Below are 18,950 nucleotides of genomic sequence, written 5' to 3' on the forward strand. Positions count from 1 at the left end.
CCTTCTGACAATCCCAACCTGCTTTGGTCCCGGTCAGACAGCTGGGGGACTGGTTCCTCAGTGCCCAGAATGTGTTTCCAGTCAGTGCTGTCAGGGCTGAGCCCATGTCCTGGGTCTTCAGGCCTGCTGGCCTCCCACCCCTCCAGAGCCCTCCTATACAGTACCTGTGAGCTTATATGGGGCAGGGAATACTTGCTCAGTTGAACTCCGATGCTATTGAAAAAGTCCAAGGTATAAGAAGGCTGCTCAGGGGCATTTTATAGCTGCAAAGCAGACCCAAGCCAAGGAAGTAGACAAGAGAGGCCAGGTGACTAGCTGCATTTGTGTTTATTGTTTTTTTTTTCAACCTCAGCAGAATATGAGGCCAGGGGCAGCTGGACCCATGGTTCTATGGGGCCAGCTAGAGTCATCTGTGTGGAGGGCCAGAGTCCATGAGATATTCATTGAGGGCAAGATCAACCAATCCAGGGGGCCTAGCACCTCCTCTTCTGTGTCCTTCATGCCCAAAGCCCCCTCTGGGATTCATGATGTGGCAAGAATGAGTGAGCAGGACCCAAGGAGTGGGGCAGCCATGGGATCAAGTAGCTGTCAGAAGCTCCATGGGAGCCTAGGCAGGCTGCTGGGCACCACCCCTTGCCCCAGAGAGAACTGGGATGCTGGGATGGTTGAGATGATCAGACGCAAACGGGACCTTCCCGGGCCACCTCTCTCTGCGCTCTTTCCCACAGTCCCCGTCCCTGCTTGTACCACCAGATGTCCTTGGTCTGTACAAAGTCCATCTCTTTCAGAGGAACTGACCCAGCGAGTGAGGTCAGGCATCCCAGCACCTCCCTAGGACGCCCTCCTAACAAAAGCGTCAGCACAGTGCTGGGGCTTCCAACAAGCCCCAAGAAAAGGGAGGTGAGAGAAGCCTGAGGACTGAAGGGCCCTTGAGCACAGGGAGCAAGGCCTCTCCCCATTCAGGGTTGTGGGTTGAGGTCTGCCTGCAGCCCCGGCCCTGCATCTGTCTGTGCTGTCATCCACAGCATGGGTGTGAATCCTGGAGGGACCACTAGTCCGAGCTCAGTGGGGGCAACACCCGTAGACCTGGTGGGGAAAGGAAAAGACGAAGATCCTGGAGGAAGGCTGGCTGCAAGGCGACAGGAAGCCACTTCTCTCTTCTTGTTTAGCCTGGGCCACTGGGTTTTGTGGTCCTGACAACTGTCTAGATGGGCCCTGGAGAGGGAGCCCTGGACCTCAATTCCCCATCCCTGCTAAAGTCTTTTGGAGAGAGCCCATCCAAGGGCCGGGGGGGAAGGCAAGACCCAGCCAGAGACCTACCGTAATTAGGAGTACGCCAGGCCTTGAAGTCCCCGAGCTGGAGAGTGAAACTTGTCAGAATCTTCAAAAGGCTGGTCTACAGTAACCAAGGAGGGAAACCATAAGCCATGTGTAGCCTGGACCCCTCTCAACTGGAAGCAGCAGGCACTTTTTGAGGGCAGAGCTATCAAGAGCCTTGAAGGTAGTCAGCAGCCCCCACTCCTAGCCTGGGCCCAGCACTGCAGTTAGGTGAGGTGTGTCCCCCACACCTCTTAGGAGGTGCAACCTCAAGCCCTTGCTCCCCTAGTTTCTTCAGTCAAGACAGATGACTCTGGAGGTTGCCTTCTTCTTCCCTCTTCTTCCCAGCATGTCTCCTTCAGAGGGCCTCTCTTAAGGTAAGGAAGCGGATGGTCATGTACCAGGATGGGAAAGGACAGAGGGCAGCCTCCAGAAGTACCTGATACCTAATGCAGTGATGGCAGCAAGTCTTCCTCCCACATCCTACGAAATCCACCCCTTCCATCACTCTTGCCGCTGCCTAAACCCTGGGGGAGGACCCTGGGGGTCCTCTGTCCTTCCTATTCCCTGCATTTTAAGCTTCAAACACACTTAAGAAAAATTATCCAAAAATTGGAAACAAGGCCAAATATGACCGTGTTCTACCTCAAATTATCCTAGAGCATCATCTAACAAGCCCACCCCAAGAGTCATCTTATTCGAGGGGATGCAACTCTTTTTGACTTGCTATATACATTACTGGTTAGAGCCCAGGTTTTTTTAAGTTGGATGTTGACTTGGAAGAGATTGATAAATGGTATATAAATTATTTCACTAATGGACTTGTGGGAGGGGTGACCTGGTCTCAATTCCCCATCTATAAAATGGGGAGGGCGAAGCTAGGCTAAACTTAATCTAAGGTCAGCCTCCCTCTGTTCAGTGAGGGACCAGGTCTCTCATGATGGTGTATGCTACCCTCCGGTGGACACAGGGAGGTACAGGTCAAAGGCACGCAGGCCACGGTAGGGTTCCTCCAGCTGTGTGTTGGGTCTCTACTCTGGGCTCAACTGGATGAGGCCTTGGAGTGGTTTCCAGACCTTTTCTGACTAGTATCTGAGTCTTCTTGATGGTCCAGAGTGAGACCATCCCAAGCTATGAAGTCCAGGGAAGAGGGTCCAGATAGGCCTCCTTGGACCCCTGCAGAGCTTCCTTCTCTGCACCCCCCAGGGAGAACTGGGCAACTGGCTTGAAGCTCTTGCGAGATATGGATGGAGTGGGCCCCGCAAGCCCAGCTGCTCCACCAGGTAGGTCCCAGCGAGGCAGCACAGCACTCACCTGGAAGCCCCTCTCCGTGGGTTCTGGGGCAGGCCTGGGGTGGAGAGCTGGGCGGGCGCAGCACGGGGGCAAAAGCGCTCCTCTGTTTGACAGCGGAGATCATGTGGACAGGCGAGAAGGAGAAGACGCTGGTGGTAGGGGCAGCCGCCGGGAGGGACATGGAGGAGGCAGAGGCCAGCGGGGGGCTAGAGGGCATGACTCCGGGGCGGGGCGGGGAGGGGCAGGCGCAGCAGGGAAGGCAGTGGGAGACACAACAGGGAGACAGCACCAGCGTGAGCAGCCTGGTTGCTGTCCTGGCACGAGCAGTATGCCCTGTGCGGGCTGCTGAACTGGGTGCCAGGCTCAGCCCTCAGTGGGAGGCTGTGAAGGTTTTGGGGGGACCAGTACTGTGTAGAGTCTGGAGGCAGCCTGAGAGCCTCTAGGGTTATGGGCTAGCACTTGCTGTTTGGGGCAGGGGGGATCTAGAGACCCTTTCTCTTAGGGTTGGAGATGATAAGACCAGAAGAGGTTAAAAAAAAAAAAAGAAAGAAAGAAAGCAAAATCAGAACATCCAGTGAAAACGAATACGGAGAGGTGTCCGTAAAGATAGGAATGAAGATGAGATGGAACAAGTTAGGATTCCTGCTGAAAATCACTGGGATTCTGAGACACTCAGAAATACTGATGGGTCCTGGGGCATCAAGGTTAGAGTCAAAGGTCAGGGTTCATAGCAGAACTGGGGCAGGTAGTCAGAATGAAGTTTGGGGGGTACACATAGGCTCCTGTTATAAGGCCCCTCTGTCCAGGATCACAGCTCACACAAGAACCCTAACTCCCCCCCACAAATATGTTCCCTTTACCAATTACATGCCCCTTGACCCCCCAACACTTTGTTCTCTTTCAGCTTAATGCCAGTCCTCATCATCTTCAGCCCTGGTCCTAGAAGCCTCCTCTATCTCCTTCTTCCAGCTCGTCAATTTTAAGGAAATGCACAAAAATCCACATGCTCAGATTGTCCTGTTCTCTAACCCCCTGACCTCCATGGCTGTGGCTTGTTCTCCTGGGAATAACCAGGGAGCCTCCCACACACAGCCTTTGCCTGCCCCTCCTTCTTACAGTGTCCTCTCTTGGGGCTCCTGCCCAGGTCATTTCTGGATCCCTCTTTCTACATCCTCATCTGAACTCAATTCCCTGCCTCTCTTCCAAACACCAACAGGACTGTGATTTGAGTGTTGCTCAAGCAGCGGGCAATGGGGTGAGGGTGGGGGTTTCCTGAAAGAAACCAGTAGCGTGAAAAAACTGCTTTTGGCATTTAGAACACACTCTCATCCCCATCCCCCGCCCCCCACTTTGGAACAGTGATGCCTTCAACAGCTGTCCCTTGTCCCTATTCCAAATGTGCTCAGCCCCGTGGATCATCGCCTTTAAGACAATGCTGACTGTTAGCTAATGAGGCCCATGGAACTCCATGGAGGGCTTGAGATGAATGGCAGAAATGTACTACAGCTTTCAAGGTCCAGAGCTCACAGCTGCATTTTGCAGCTTGGGTAGTACTGGGAGTTGTGGGTCAGTCCAGAGCTGCTGGTGGCTGAAGCAGAAGGCAGAGAAGAGCTCTAAGCAGACAGCTTCTGGCAGGGACAGTTCCGGATGTGATTATAGGCATGCCCTGGCAAACTCACTGAGAATGATACCCACTGGAGTGCCACCACAAAGCATGCACAAGGGGAGTGATGGGGACTGGACAGGACACTACTAGATGGTACTGGAGTGGGGCTGTGATGCTGGAATAGGGCACAAGCAGCTATGGAATTCTTGACCTCTTGGCTGAATGGGAAGACTCCATGCAGTTGGCTTTGGCCCTCTGGGGGCCCCCACTGCCGACTGATTATACTGCGTGTGTGATGGATAAGGGGGGCTGGTGTTCCAAATTCCACCAGCTTTGATCTGGGGGGAACCCTGAGACAGGTGGTAAGAGTACTGTGCAGAACTGAAGCAAAGTGGGAGCACTGGAGTCTAGCTAGAGCAAAGAGGAGACAGGAGTCTTGGTGGGGACACCAGCACAGGGGGCTTCTGGGCCCAGACACTGAGCCCAGGCCAAAGGCAGAGACCCAGAATCCAACTCACAGCCAAAAAGAGAAGTATCTAGAATGTAGGCCATGGCAAGGAAGTCTAGGCAGGTGCCAGATATGTTGGTCTTCAGCAATAGCAAACAAAAGACAGGGGATAGGCTAAGGAAAGGCAGGAAAAGCCACACAACCAGCTCCTTCTTGGCCGGCTTTCCCATTCCTCTGGCACAGCAGTGTCTCCCAGGAATCAAGGTGCGTGCTCTCTTACAATTGCTGGGCAAGCTCCTAGAAGGTGAGCAAGGGTGGAGCTATCCTCCAAGCCAGGTTCTTTACAGAGTAAGTGCTTCATACACTTACTGAATAGCTGAGTAGTCTGCTGAATAGCTAAGCTATAGGAACCTGTAGACAGGCTCTTCTGGAACTTAAGTGTTTGAAGGAGGGACTTGAGGGCCATGCATGGTAAAAGCATAAATGCCCTCTGCTCATCTACCCAGCTCTGAGCTACCCACCCTAAGAAACCATACAGAAGATGGTTAGTGCCCACAGCTAGTGCTGGGATGCAAAGTCACACATGCTTTCTGAATTGTGTCCGAGCCCTTTATGCACACTTGCACATTCAGGTCTGAGAACAGCCTTAAGCAACAGGGGACACTGATCCTGTTTTACAGAGAAAACTGAAGTAACTTGCTGAATGTCAGCTCCTCATTTCAACAATCAAATGCTGAATCCAGGTGTCTGACTACACAGAATTTTCTTGCTCTGCACAACCAGATTGTGGGAGCCACATCTTCCCTCCTCAAGCCCCCGCGTCTCCTGGGGGCCGTGGGGCCAGGTGAACACCTACTTTTCTTGGACCCTGAGTTCCTTCAGGCTTCCGGCAGGGGGCACCAGCCCTCCTCCTGAAGCCCTAGCATACAAAGGGAAGGCGGGCGGTCCACTAGATTTAAGGAGGAAACCCTCGTGTTAAAGCTCATTTCAGCAGGAGGGAAAAGCTAGAAGCGATGTGCACAACTGCAGTCAGCAAAGAGATAAAGGTGCGATAAGTGTCCTGGCCCCAGGGTGGCGGGGTGGGTCTCCAAAGGCAGAGCGAGGTAACACACAGGAGGGCAAGGCCAAGGGTCGACGCTCGCCGGACAGGTGCCGGGAGTTCCTCCCAACCCCATAGGCTAGGAGGGGGCCGAGCTGAGCCCCATTCTGCTCCCCGGGGTCTGGTCCATACCCCCCACCCCCCGGGCAGGGGACACTCACTGGCGAAGGGTGAGGTGGCCGTGGAGCCATTGAGGAAGCTGGGGGACCCGGGCACACCGAGGCCGGTCACGCCCGGGGCCCCGTAGCCGCCGAGGCCTGCTCCGAGGCTGCCGCCGTAGCCGCTCTGCTGTGAGCCGGGGCTGGGCGCGAACCCGCGCGGTGACGCGCTGCCACAGCTGCGCGCATACCCTGCGGGAGAGCGGCCGTCAGTGGCGCGCGCCCGCAGGGAAGGGGCCTCCGGGCGGCGGCGGCGGACGCACCTGGCTCCGGGCCCGGCGTGGCGTCCCCGACGGCGATTGCCAGCGGGCTGCTGAAGGCGTTGATGCCCACGACGGCAGGGTGCGGGTGGCTGGGCGCCAGGGGTCCGAGCGGCGCCGGCGCGCGGGGGGCGCTGTACAGAGCCTCAGCCACGTCCGCCGCGCGCTTCAGGAGGAGCTCCTGCGAAGACAAGAGCCGGCACGGCCGGGGCAGCAGCGGGCGCCGGGAGGCGGGCAGCCCTGGGCCCCGCGCGGGGGGGCGGGCGGAGGCGCCATACCTGGTTGCCGCTGGGCACTCCGTACAGGGCCTCCGCCAAGTCGGCCGCCCGCTTCAGCAGCACTTCCTGGGGGGCAGGGGAGGAGACAGCGGACGGAGGGGCGGCCCCGGGCGGGGGTGGCGGTGGTGCAGGGGGCCCGGAGCTACCTCTTCCCTCCCCATCCCCCCTCCAGCCACCGGCCACCGTCTTCCCCGTCTCGCCCTTCTGAGTACCTTGGGCAGCCTCTCGGGGTCTCCGGGGTGTCTGGGAATGACTTTCTGCAGCCTCTGGAATCCGTAGTCAATGGTGGGCTCATTCAGGGCTGGGGAAAGGGGCGGCGTTTGCAGGACGCCCCTCCCCGCATAGCGCCTACGGGCCAGCGGTCCCGAACCTGGATGCAGACCCCCTCCTCCAAGCCCAGCCCAGGCCTCTGGGAAAACTCCAGGCATGTGGGTCAGCAAGGTTCGGGAAATTTCCTCAGTTCCTTTCGTGCTCATTGATTCAACAAATGTTTACTGAGCCAGGCCCTGTGCCAGCTGCTTGGCATTAACACACATGCACTATAGGATCCCATTTGTGATTTGAAAAAAGACAACTGTATAAATATTAACTTCAGTACTCCTAGGGACAGGACAGGAGAGTTTTGTCTGCAGCTTTTGTCTGAGCTTATAAGGAGTAAACTATTTATCATAAAAAGAGAAAAAACGCGCCACAATCTCCATTTATCACAGCTCTGGTGGACTCTTAGCGGCGCCTGACCGTTAGGGGTACGCCTGTGCCCCAGGGATGGGCTGGCCTACACCCAGGGCTCTGGGGTGGATGCTGCAGCCTCCTGACAAGGTTTCTAAGGCCTCTTCCCTCTTCCCTCCCCTCTCCCCTCCTCCGGTCTGGCAGCGACCTATCTCACCAGCCTTAAAGCCCTACCTACCCTCTCCACTTCAAACTCTACATTTAATGAATTTCCTTTTTTGATGTTGTTTAGTTGCTAAAGTTGTGTCGGACTCTTTTGCGAGCCCATGGGCTGTAGCCGACCAGGCTTCTCTGTCGGTGGGATTTCCCAGGCAAGAATACTGGAGTGGGTTGCCGTTTCCTTCTCCAGGGGATCTTCCCGGCCCCGGTATTGGCAGATAGATTCTTTACCGCTGAGCCACCAGGGAAGCCCAACTTAAGGCACTCCTTCAAGGGTCTTCCTACTTGCCATTCCTTCTCCTGGGACCCCTTTTCCTCCTGGTCTCTACCTCCTTATTCACCCCTCTGGTTCCAGCTTAGCAGTTTAGACCACACTCCCACCTGGAGGTTTTCTCTGACAATCCAGCAGCTACCACCCCATGTGCTGTTCCCTGCTTGTCCCCTCTCACCCTTAAACCAGAGCTCCCCAGTAAGCAGTAGGGTGTCGAGTGCCCCTTGAAGGGCTCAGTGAATATCTCTTGGGTGGGCTGGGGGAATGGGGAGAGGTGCTGGAAGGTGACAGTGGAAAGCATACTGGCCAGGGGTCAGATAGAGTCAGGAAGGGGGATGAAGCCACATCTTCAGGAGTGGCCTACACACCTGTCTTCTGTTAACTTTTTGCCCTGGCTTCGTGCAAGGTATGTGTGTGCGTTTGTATGCATGCAGAATGAAGCCTGGGGTGGCTTGGGGGAACCAGGAGAACCAGGAAGATTTGGGAATCAGCAAGTTATCTGGGGGCATCTTTTTTTTTTTTTTTTTTAACTTTTTATTTTGTATTGCAGTATAGCCAATTAACAATGTTGTGGTAGTTTCAGGTGGATGGCAAAGGGACTCAGCCATACATTTACATGTATCCATTCTCCCTATTTGGGGGCATCTTGGAAATAAATCTCCCCGTGGAGATGTTCTCGACACTGGGAAGTGTCTAGAAGAAGGTGAAGTGGGTGCGGGGAGTTGCTCTGGGAGTTGTTCCCAGGGAGGGAAACAGAAGCGAGGGAAAGAAGGTCCAGAGAGGAGGTGTCCTGGGGACACCAGCAGGGGCTTAGGGGGTCTGGCCGCCTGGCCACACCACAGCAATTTGCCGACTCCCATACCAGGGCTAGTGTGTGTGATGTGGGGCTCCTTCCCGCAACCCTGGGCCTCCCCTCACCCACCTGATTCCTTACCTGTGTAGACAAAGCGTCCCGGGGCTCCCTTGCAAAATTGCTTGGATTTGTAGGACAGGGTCACCTCCACCACCCCGGGGATGTGCCGTGGGGGCGTCTGTACCCGTATGGCATGGGGCGTGATGAGCTGCGAGGGGAGAAGGGAGGCCTGCGGGTTCTGACCCGGTGAGGGCAGGGTCCAGCCCCAGGCTGGGAGGGAGACTGGCGGGAGTGGCCCACCTCACTCCACACGAGCACGTTCCCAAACACGACCTGTAACCCGTCGAAGAAGTTGTCGCCGATGACAATGACGGTGGCGCCGCCTGTGGTCCAGCCCTCCCCAGGACTGATGGCCTTGATGCAGGGGGTGGCAGCTGGGAGGCAGGAGAGGAGCCAGGTCAGGGGCCCACGCCAAGGTGGGGACTGGGGCTTGCTGGGCCCGCGGCAGCGGGGTGTGGGCCGGGGGGTCCTGACCTTCGGAGGGGTCCAGGCGGCGTGCCCTGCGGCCATGCTTGGAGTTGTTGTGCACAAACATGTTGTCTGACACAGCCAGCACGTGTCCGTCCACGCTCACTGTTGTGGACACCACCACCTGTGGGAAGAACCGAGGCCAGCCTGGCTGGGGCTCCGGGTGAGGGACTGCTGGGGGGCACTGGCAACTTGAGGCTGCTGGCTGGATACTGTAACTGTAGTTCAGAGTCACTGGAATGGGGAAGAGCTTCAGCCCCTCTGGGGCTGAGCTGCTGGAAGGGGGACCAACTGGATCAGGTGACCCTCTCAGATACACAATCTCAGGCTGCCCAGGGGAATGGACCCCCAGGAGCTAGAACAATCAAAAGCCCTGAAAAAAAACCTCTGACTCCTTGGGCAGAGTGGCTACTGTTTCTGCACTCACATGCACCACAGGCTGTATCCCTGGGGTGCCAAGTCAGGGATGGGTCTTAGGCAAGTGCGTGTGAGCATTTTTGATGGGGGAGGGGGGCATCAGCTTGAGAACCCATCAGCAGAAGCCCCTACCCTTGGGAGGAAATTGGGGCTACCTCCTTCTCCCCCCTACCCTTCACTTGGAGGGGTGTGCAGGTTGGGGATGTGCTAAGGGCAGCTGCTCTCTGCTTCACGCTATGCAAATTAGCTGGGTCGTTAATCATGTAAAAATGTCACAATTAGCATCTCCTTAAGTGGGACTCTAATGAAGCCTCCCTTGGCAGCCAGAGTAAGTGGAGACAGAGTTGCCCCACCCCCAGCAGGCGCCAGGCTCCAAAACATGGGTCTGCGCAGAGATCTGCCCCTGGGGCCTTAGGGTGGCAGGGTCACATCATGCCCGCCACCCCCCCTCCCAGCAGGAAAGGTCAGGTTTGCAGGGGGAGAACCCTCTCCTCAGACCCACCTGGAAGCGGCGCATGTCTCGGGGATTCCCCGCGTTCTTTAGGCAATTCTGGTTGCATTTGAGGAAGAACTTGAGGAAGAACCTGAAACAGTGTGGTGGGTGGGCTCAAGGGTCTGGGGGTTCTAAAAACAGATGGAGATCCAACTGCTTTCTGCCACGCTGCCTCCCAGCAGGGCAACTTCCCCTCTGCCTGCTCACACAAGGCTCACACCCCACATTCCCATCCTAAGCGCCATATGCACAGGGTACATGTCACACATCCAGGAGACCTGTCCCAACAACGACTTCACTGGCCAGAAAATCCCCACCGCCACAGTCTGTAGATTACATAGTGCTTAATTATCTCACAAAGTATATACTCATCACATCTATACACAGTATATTCATCCTAGAGAAGACATCCATTATATATACACTATATAAACCTAGTACCCGTGAATTATTATATACTCCATTTGTAGTAGGTCCTCCCATTTACCTGTAAACTTATCCCATACCATGTATATTTGTCATAGTATATGCTCATCACTGGAGAAGGAAACAACCCACTCCAGCATTCTTGCCTGGGGAATTCTGTGGACAGTGGAGCCTGTTGGGCTACAGTCCATGGGGTCACAAAGGGTCGGACATGACTAAATGACTGAGCACAGCACATGCTTATCGCATACATAGTGCATTTGTATCACATAGCGTATCCTTCCCTCAAAGTGTACCTAGCAGTCTGGAGATGTTTACTCATGATGAACAGTAAATATACTATATCTACACTGTATATTGGAGAAGGAAATGGTACCCCACCCCATTATCCTTGTCTGGAGAATCCCACGGACAGAGGAGCCTTGTGGGCTACAGTTCATATGGTCGCAGAGTCGGACATGACTGAAGTAACTTAGCGTGCACGCACACTGTATATGCCTTATATACTACTACTCACAAGATACAGCCATCACACATAAAGTAGACCTATCGCACTACACAGAAGCATATATAATATGTACTCTACATCAGCCTGGACCCATCATACACACATGCTAATCACATACAGTCTATATCATCATGCACAGTGTATGTCCATCCCACACTGTATATGCACTGAAAGAATATGAGTGTATACATTAGTACACCATTTTTATGTTGTATGTGATTTCTCAGAATAGTCACTGCAGACATTGTACTGTCATCACATGTAGCAGATTCCCCCTTCCTTCTTCACCAGCACATCCCCCCAACAAATTCCCCTCACATACAACAGACCCTCTGTCCCACTACATCCCCAGCAAACAGATCTCCCTCACACACATTCTATATCCCTTATGTATATGCTTAGTCTCTCAGTCGTGTCTGACTCTTTGCAACCCCATGGATAGCCTCCCAGGCTCCTCTGTCCATGAGGATTCTCCAGGCAAGAATACTGGAGTGGGTTGCCATGCCCTTTTCCAGGGGATCTTCCCCACTCAGGGATCAAACCCAAGTCTCCTGCATTGCAGGCAGATTCTTTACCTTTTAGCCACCGGGAAAGCCCTATATTCCTTATACACATAGCAAATACTACACAGAGCATATAGTCATCACATACATGTGGTGTACCTGTCAGACACTGTACAGATACACAGTGGATACCTTCTTTTGCACATACAGTAATTAGAAAAAAACACAGTATATGCAATGATGTGACTGTTTTTTTAGATAAACACATGAGAACTTGATCCTTCTTTCAGGCAGTTGATGGGGATGGTGAGACCTTCTCTTCCCCCACCCACCCTCCCCCCGCCCACTCTCCATGAGGTAACCATGGATAATACTCTGGTTTTGTACTATTAGTAAACTCAGGATACTATCAGTCATCTGCCTTCATCCCTGCAGGACTCTGTGAGCATCCGGGGATGCTCTTTACAAACTGTAGTATTCTGGGCTACAGTCTGTGGGGGTCTCAGTACAAAGCATAGCCTCCTGGGCTGCTCTATGAGCTGACCTACTCCAGTCAGCTGCCTCAGTTGATCAGGCCCCTGGTTTTGAACTCCAGATGTGTACATCCATTTAACTCAGCAGAGTTGCCTCCAAACTCTATAAGCATGAAATCAGATTTGTAACAGGCTCTAAAAGCCTAGTCCCCAAAGAGGAAGTCCCCAAGTCCTGGGAGGGGTGGGCACCACCCCTGGATGGAGGTGTCCCCAGGGGCCACCCCTCAGTGGAAGGTGGCAGCAGTCGCTTTCCCAGAGATGTGTCTCCCCTTATACCCCACCTCTGACCCCTTAGCCCCTGTCATGTTCCCCCACCCAATGGGTCCCCTTCTGGGAATCCCTTTTAGTTCTCTTTCCATAGAGACGTTCCGCCAGCACACATTTTCATCCATAGTGGACACCACCCAAAGAGTACTTTCATGTAGTGTAGACCTTCTGTACACCCCCGCAGAGCATTCTGAGGTGCAGTCACCTCCTGTGACCCTGAACAGTGCATACCCCACAGGATACCCTGTAGCACAGACAGCTTATGTGCCCCCCAAATGGTAGTCACTAGTGTAGATACCCTATATGCCATAGTAATAACTCCCAAAACCCTGTGAGGGCCCTGTGGTGTATAGCCCTATACCCACAGTAGTTACCTCATACATGTCCCACATTTACATGACATAGAGTGCAGACACCCTAGTCACACGTGGTGCAGACCATTTCATTTAAATTCCATATCCATGTGCTCAGGCCTTTACACAGAGCTAGAAGGAGAAGGACAAGACAGTGGATAGGACTCAGTCTCTGTCCTAAAGTGGATTAATGCTAGCCCTTGGACGTCACTGAAGACTCAACAAGCATGGGACACACTTCCCTTACATCCACACATGTGCTCTGGACACCCTACCCCACTCCCAAATCTGCAGAACTCTGGGATGCAGCTGGAGATGAAGACTTCCCAGGTACTGCCTCACTGTGTGGCCTGGGGTAAATCTTTTCACATCTCTGGGATCCTTCCTCATCCATGAACCAGGAGAGAAGCAATTGATGCTTGCTGAGGTCCTTTCTGATCCCACCTTCATTTCAGCCTCCCAAAGCCTCAGGCTGCTGCTTCCTGCAGGATCCTGGCTCTCCCCTGGGAGGCTCCCTCATCAACCTCTCCCATAACCCTTGCCTGGCAGGTCTCTCACCCTCTCCCTTCCCTGTACAGGTTGCATCTGTCCTTTGGATCCATGCCAATTCCCAGTCTCTGTCTGGCCAACCTCTTCTGGCCCTTTTAGGCTACAGAGACCACCCCTCCCTGAGAACCCCAAGACTCTGCTGGTGACTCCATCTCTGCAGACCTTTCCTGGGACATCTCAGTTTCTGAACCCCAGGTTGGCATCATCTGTAGAGTAGTATTGAATAAAAAGCAACCACACAAGGCCTGGGCTCTCTGTTGGGGGTACTGAGGCCAGTCCCCCTTTTCTTTCTTCCTGAACCTCTAGCTCAGAGCTGCACACAGTTGATGCCATCAGTGGTGGAGAGGCCAAAGGCTCACCCACCGCCATCTGGTAGTTGCTGAGGCTGTGTCCAGACAGCACCCATCCAGTCAGAGGCCAAGCTGTTGCTAACACGGCAGACGGCCTGCAGCTCCACCACCAGGGATGTTAAGCAAAAATCATCTACGACTTGGAAATAAGGCAAAAAGATGACGGGAGTTCTTTCCAAGTCATCCTGGAACAGTGGTTTTCAAAGTGTGGTGCCCAGACCAGCAGCATCAGCATCGACGGGGAACATGCCAGAAATGCAGAATCTCAGGCTCCACCCGAGACCCGCTGAATCAGAAACTCTTGAGATGGGACTTAGCCATCTGTGTTTTCATAAATCCTCCAGGTAATTCTGACGCACCCTAGGGTTTGAGAATGACTACCTTAGAGCTGCACTATCCGATACGGCCGCCACCAGCCCTGAGTGGCATAGAGCACTTGAGATACGGTTAGTCTGAACTGTGGTGTGCTATAAGTGTAAAATACACACTGGATTTCAAACATGCAGGAAAAAAGGAATATAACAAGATCTCATTAGTAATTTTTTGATATTGACTACATGTTGAAATAATACTTTGGATATTTTGAGTTAAATAAAATATATGTTCACAATTAATTTTACCAGTTTCTTTTTGTTTTTTAAAATGTGGCTACTAGAAAAATTTAAATGACAAACGTATAATGGCTTATATCATATTCATATTACACAGTGTTTTTCCAGACTATTATGTTAACAAAGCCACCTAAGAATTAGCTGATTCTCTAGAGGAAAAAACTTTGACTCATATTTGCTATTAATTGGGGCCAGACTCTGTTAATTTAGGTACTAATTTGCAGAAAACTGATGAGGTGCAAAATCATTTTTGTTGGGAGAAATAAATAACTTCTACTTGGTAGAGAAATGAGCCCTAAAGATTACAATTTTATTGTCCTATGGATATTAACTAGTTTTGTGTCTAACTTACATAATCTGTTTTTCCTCCCTCCCTCTCTCCTCAACTCTTTCCTCAATGGTCTATATCAATCCCTCTTAGCCTTTGAACCAGCCTTGTCATCCTGCTGGTTCTTCCATCAGTAAGTTACAGAAAACTTCAATGCATCCTGAGTAATAATTTATGTGAGAATCGTATTTCTAACATATTGAATATTATGCTTTAACAAGGGTGACTACCACCCAAAGGGTCCTGTCCTCCAAGGTTAGTCTCGGAAATTCTGCAGCACAGGGCCTGGAGTCGGGGGGACTGTTCTAGTCTAGAGAACCAGAAGTAGTGCCCAGATGTGTCTCCATCCTCTCAACAGTACCTGGCTACCTTCAGCCTTGGAAAGGTGTCTCTGGGCCCCTCTTTCCCCACCCCAGGACAGTGACGCACCATCCACGTCCAAAGAGGCTGGAAGGCTGGGGTTGGGGGATTAACATAGGGACAGTCCAGGAAACCTCTTCATAGGCTGGCACCACAGGTGACACTTGGTTCCACTCTGAGGGGAGGAGGAGAACCCAGAGCAGTCTGAGAAGGACGAGAATGCCATCGGCAACAGGAAGAAGGAGCAGCAGATCCTTAGAGCCGAGAATGCCATCAGCAACAGGAAGGAGGAGCAGCAGATCCTTAGAGCCGTGTCTGTATGGAGGTCAGATGTGGAGGCTGGGAAGTGGGGAGGGTCAGGTAACTTGGTGGGAAGGGGAGCTGTAGAAGGACACCCTATAGGGCCCTAAGGCAGGAAGGCATGTGCCCTTTGCTGAGGGCCTGTGAGATCCTGCTTGTCACCAGGGAAGCATCCCCCACCCCCCCAGTCTGGATGAGTCCCGGTGCTGGTGTTTCTGAGCATCTCCCCTCCCCCACCCCATGGGGCTGGAAGAGAGCCGGGGGAGGCCCCCCTTCTCTGGCTGCGATGGGCCACAGGCAGGGAAGCAGGATGAGGCCAAGCCCACAGCGCTGGCTGACTTGTGGGTGAGCATTTCAGGATGCCGCCTGGGTTGGGGCAAGGATCTGTGCCCAGTGCCATCCCTTTTGTGGCCTTGAGGTTCCCTGAGGGCACAGATTTTTCATCTGCACCTCATAGATAAGTCAGGTACTACAAGCTGCCATTAGAATTATTAGAAGAAACCACCATAAATACAAGCATCAGTTACAAATATAATGCAAAAATAAGCAAAAAAAATTTAAACAGTGATCCAAGTCTTATTAACTGAGCACTTAACAAGTGCCTGGAATTCTGCTGAACCTACAACTTGCATTATCTTATTTAATCCTTTCATAATCTTGCTGTAGGTCTGCAATCACCCTCACTCTACAGATGAGAAAACCAAGGATCAGCAAGGATAAATGACAAAGTCACAGTAGATGCCAAAGTCAGGACACAAACTTGGGAATTTGATGAACTACTGATACTGACTGAAAAAGTGAAAGTGAAAGTCGCTCAGTCCTGTCTGACTCTTTGTGACTCCACGGACTAAACGGTCCATGGAATTCTCCAGGCCAGAATACTGGAGTGGGTAGCCTTTCCCCTCTCCAGAGGATCTTCCCAACCCAGGGATCAAACCCAGTTCTCCTGCATTGCAGGTGGATTCTTTACCAACTGAGCTATGACTACAGTCATGGAAAAGTACTTTTATTTGGGGTTCTCTCAATCCAGGCCTGCCCTAGCCACAAGGCTGCCACTGTGGGACAATGAAGCAAGCCTTCCTTCAAAAGCAGTCCTGAGAGGCAAGCTGTGCAGGATCCAGGTTAGCCATTTCATGGGGATTTCCTCAAGGTTACAGATTCATCAGGGGTGCAAAGGAGAGACTAAGATTCCCTTGCTCCTAGTCTGGGGCCTTTGGCCGTGGTGACAGCTGCTCTCAGTCTGGGAAGATTTTCAGGATTAAAGATCAGGACTTTAAGATGAGCATAGAGTTGATCATTGTTGAAGTTCAGTAAAGGATAGATGTGGTTCATTATTTTATTCTGCCTATATGTTCAACATTCTTTATAATAAAAAGCTTAATAAATCACCAGATGAGTTGTGAACAGTGGTCATCCAACTAACAAAGCATTTAAAAGGTGGAAGTTCTGCATCATGACTCTGATGCCTATGATTTAAGTGAAAGGTAAGAGTAGTTCACCCGCATGCCTACCATGCCACATCCTGAACTCAGTCTAGGCTTCCTAATCATCTCTATAAATGCTTTTTATTTCTCTCTGTAAACACAACTCAAGATGAAATTAAAATGAACCTTCCTTGTCAATGGAATATTCCATACCAAAGAAGCAAATGCTGAATTGAATGTGACTCAAGTGCAAACATTTGACTTATACATAACTTCTCAAGTGTGACACCACTGCATAAGGAAAGCTCCTCTCACACAATGCTTTACTCAAAAAGACACTCAATACATAAGGGATATGTGGAGGTGACTGATGTGAGTCCTCTGGCTTCTCAAGGGGTGGAGAGCAGAGTGGGATGGAACTGCTCTTTGGAAGGCGGTGTCCAGGTATCAGGTGGGCTGGTGCCTGCCTGGATTCCCCCACTCACAGCTCCTGAGAGTGTTGATTACTAAAGGGGTCACAGCCGGGGAATTCCCTGGGGGTGCAGTGGTTAGGACTCAGTGCTTTTACTGAGGCAGCCTGAGTTCAGTCTCTGGCTGGGGAACTAAGGTTCTGCAAGCTGTGTGGTATGGCCAAATAAATAAATTAAAAATAAATAACTAAATAAATGGCTTACAGCTTCCCCCACTACTGGAAGATTATCCTCAGCCAGAAACATATGCTCTTCACCAGCAGACCGTGGTCAAAGAAGGACTGACATCACAAGGAGGACCAACTCTTAGTACTGTTCACATTCAGAATTCCCCAAAGGGGATTTCCCTGGTGGCCCAGTGGCTAAGACTCCATGCTCCCAATGCAGGGAGCCTGGGTTTGATCCCTGGTCAGGAAACTAGATCCCACAAGCTGCAACTAAGAAGTTTGCATATTTCAACTAAAGATTGAAGATCCCGTGCACTGGAACCAAGACCTGGCACAACCACATAAATAAATACTAAAAAAAAAAGAGAGAACTCTGCAAAGGATCAGGCTGATGCTAGACCCCAGCTGAGACTATCTCCTAGCTAAGCTGCCTCTCATGCCCGGTCCTGCTTCCCTCATTCATTTTCACCCCAGAGCTCTCCTCCAATAAATCACTTTCCCAAGAAACTCTATCTCCAGCTCTGCTTCTAGGAATCTCATCCTAAAGAAATCAAGGCAGAGAGCTTTCACCAGCTTTTCCTTCCCTACATCCTGGTGAGATAAATACTTAGAGCTCAGATTATGTTCACACTTCCAAAGAGAAAGCTGTCAGGAACTGAAAGAGATGGGCTGAGCCCAGGGGCACTTGTAGCTACAGGACCGTCAGGCGCAAGGAAATGGAAATCTGATGATAAATGTTGTCTGATAGAACTCTTCCAAAAATGATATCCAGTAGCCACCTGTGGCTTTCTTTTCCATTTTATTTTTAAAATAGTTTATTAATTTTTATTGTCATATAGTTGGTTTACAATGTTCTGTTAGTTTCTGTTTTACAGCAAAGTGAATCAGTGGTACATATACACATATCCACTCCTTTTCAGATTCCATTCTCATTTAGGTCACCACAGAGCATTGACTAGAGTTTCCTGTGCACATGTGGCTTTTGAGCCCTTAAAATGACACTAGTGTAACTGAGAAACTAAAATTTCAAAAAATTTTTTTCCTGCTATGCTGCAGAGCTTGTGGTATCTTATTTTCCTGACCAGGGATCAAACCTGGGCCCTTGGCAGTAGAAGCGTGGAGTCCTAACCACTAGACCACCAGAAAATTCAATAAAATTGAATTTGGCCTTTGGGGTGAAAATTAGTGGAGGACCCCTCTACCCACTTCTCCACCCCAGGCTGCACTTGGAAATGAATATCTAGTGTGATTCTGTCCTTTGCTCTCAACCTGCTTTCTCTCCCAAAACCTTCCTAGGATACTTGTTTTAAACACCTGCTTCAACCCATGTATTAATATCTTTTGCAACACTTCCTCTTTCTAGGTCTATATTGTGATAGGGTGGCTATGAGCCACCCGTGACTAAGTTTAAATTAATTAAAATGAAATAAAATATCCTGGCTTAGCAGGGGGTGCCTTATTTGGAAGAGTTATTTTGCTTCCAGGGAGACTCAGGCCCCAAAGGGCCTAGGCCAGAGAAAGGATGGTGAATGAGGAGGTTGGTGTGACAGTCTAAGCCCAAGTGCGGGTGGCCACAGGGGTGGTGGCCCATGCTACTTCCTGGTCTTGGCCTGGGGCAGCAGCCAAGGCTGAGTGTCCCCAGGGCCATAGCCACCCACCAGGCCTGGACCTTGCCCCTCCACCATGATCCCTACTTGGGGCAGAGGTGGCTGCAGTGCAGATGGGCTGGGGGACTATAAATAGCTGGGGCGCATACATTAGCATGCCAATTCACCCGCACCCCATCCTCTATGCTAATGGCCCACCATGCGCCTGAACACCTTCTGTTCCCTTGCATGCATTTGCATGCACAATTAGCATAATCTTGTATAATTAATGAACAGCGTCAATTT

The 18,950-nt window shown here is 51.7% G+C and overlaps 1 protein-coding gene across 6 annotated transcripts in view; it reads right to left on the reverse strand.

Moving 5' to 3' along the window:
- Nucleotides 1–308: 308 nt before the first annotated feature.
- The window catches only part of EBF4 (EBF family member 4), a 56,030-nt gene continuing 37,388 nt past the window's right edge, over nt 309–18,950 (reverse strand). For 2 of the 6 annotated variants that reach the window (XM_043479567.1, XM_043479570.1), the window contains 11 exons: nt 9,919–10,000; nt 9,006–9,123; nt 8,772–8,905; nt 8,553–8,679; nt 6,672–6,760; nt 6,460–6,525; nt 6,185–6,362; nt 5,925–6,113; nt 2,632–2,829; nt 1,321–1,396; nt 309–1,086 (listed from right to left, as the gene is read on the reverse strand). In XM_043479567.1, the coding sequence (XP_043335502.1) occupies nt 1,326–1,396; nt 2,632–2,829; nt 5,925–6,113; nt 6,185–6,362; nt 6,460–6,525; nt 6,672–6,760; nt 8,553–8,679; nt 8,772–8,905; nt 9,006–9,123; nt 9,919–10,000 (1,252 nt within the window). In that variant the 3' untranslated portion in view covers nt 309–1,086; nt 1,321–1,325. The other 4 variants (XR_006271578.1, XR_006271579.1, XM_043479569.1 and 1 more) reach the window with 4 other exon arrangements.

Source organism: Cervus canadensis, chromosome 10 (genome assembly GCF_019320065.1).
Source record: "Cervus canadensis isolate Bull #8, Minnesota chromosome 10, ASM1932006v1, whole genome shotgun sequence".
Classification (NCBI taxonomy): Eukaryota; Metazoa; Chordata; class Mammalia; order Artiodactyla; family Cervidae; genus Cervus; species Cervus canadensis.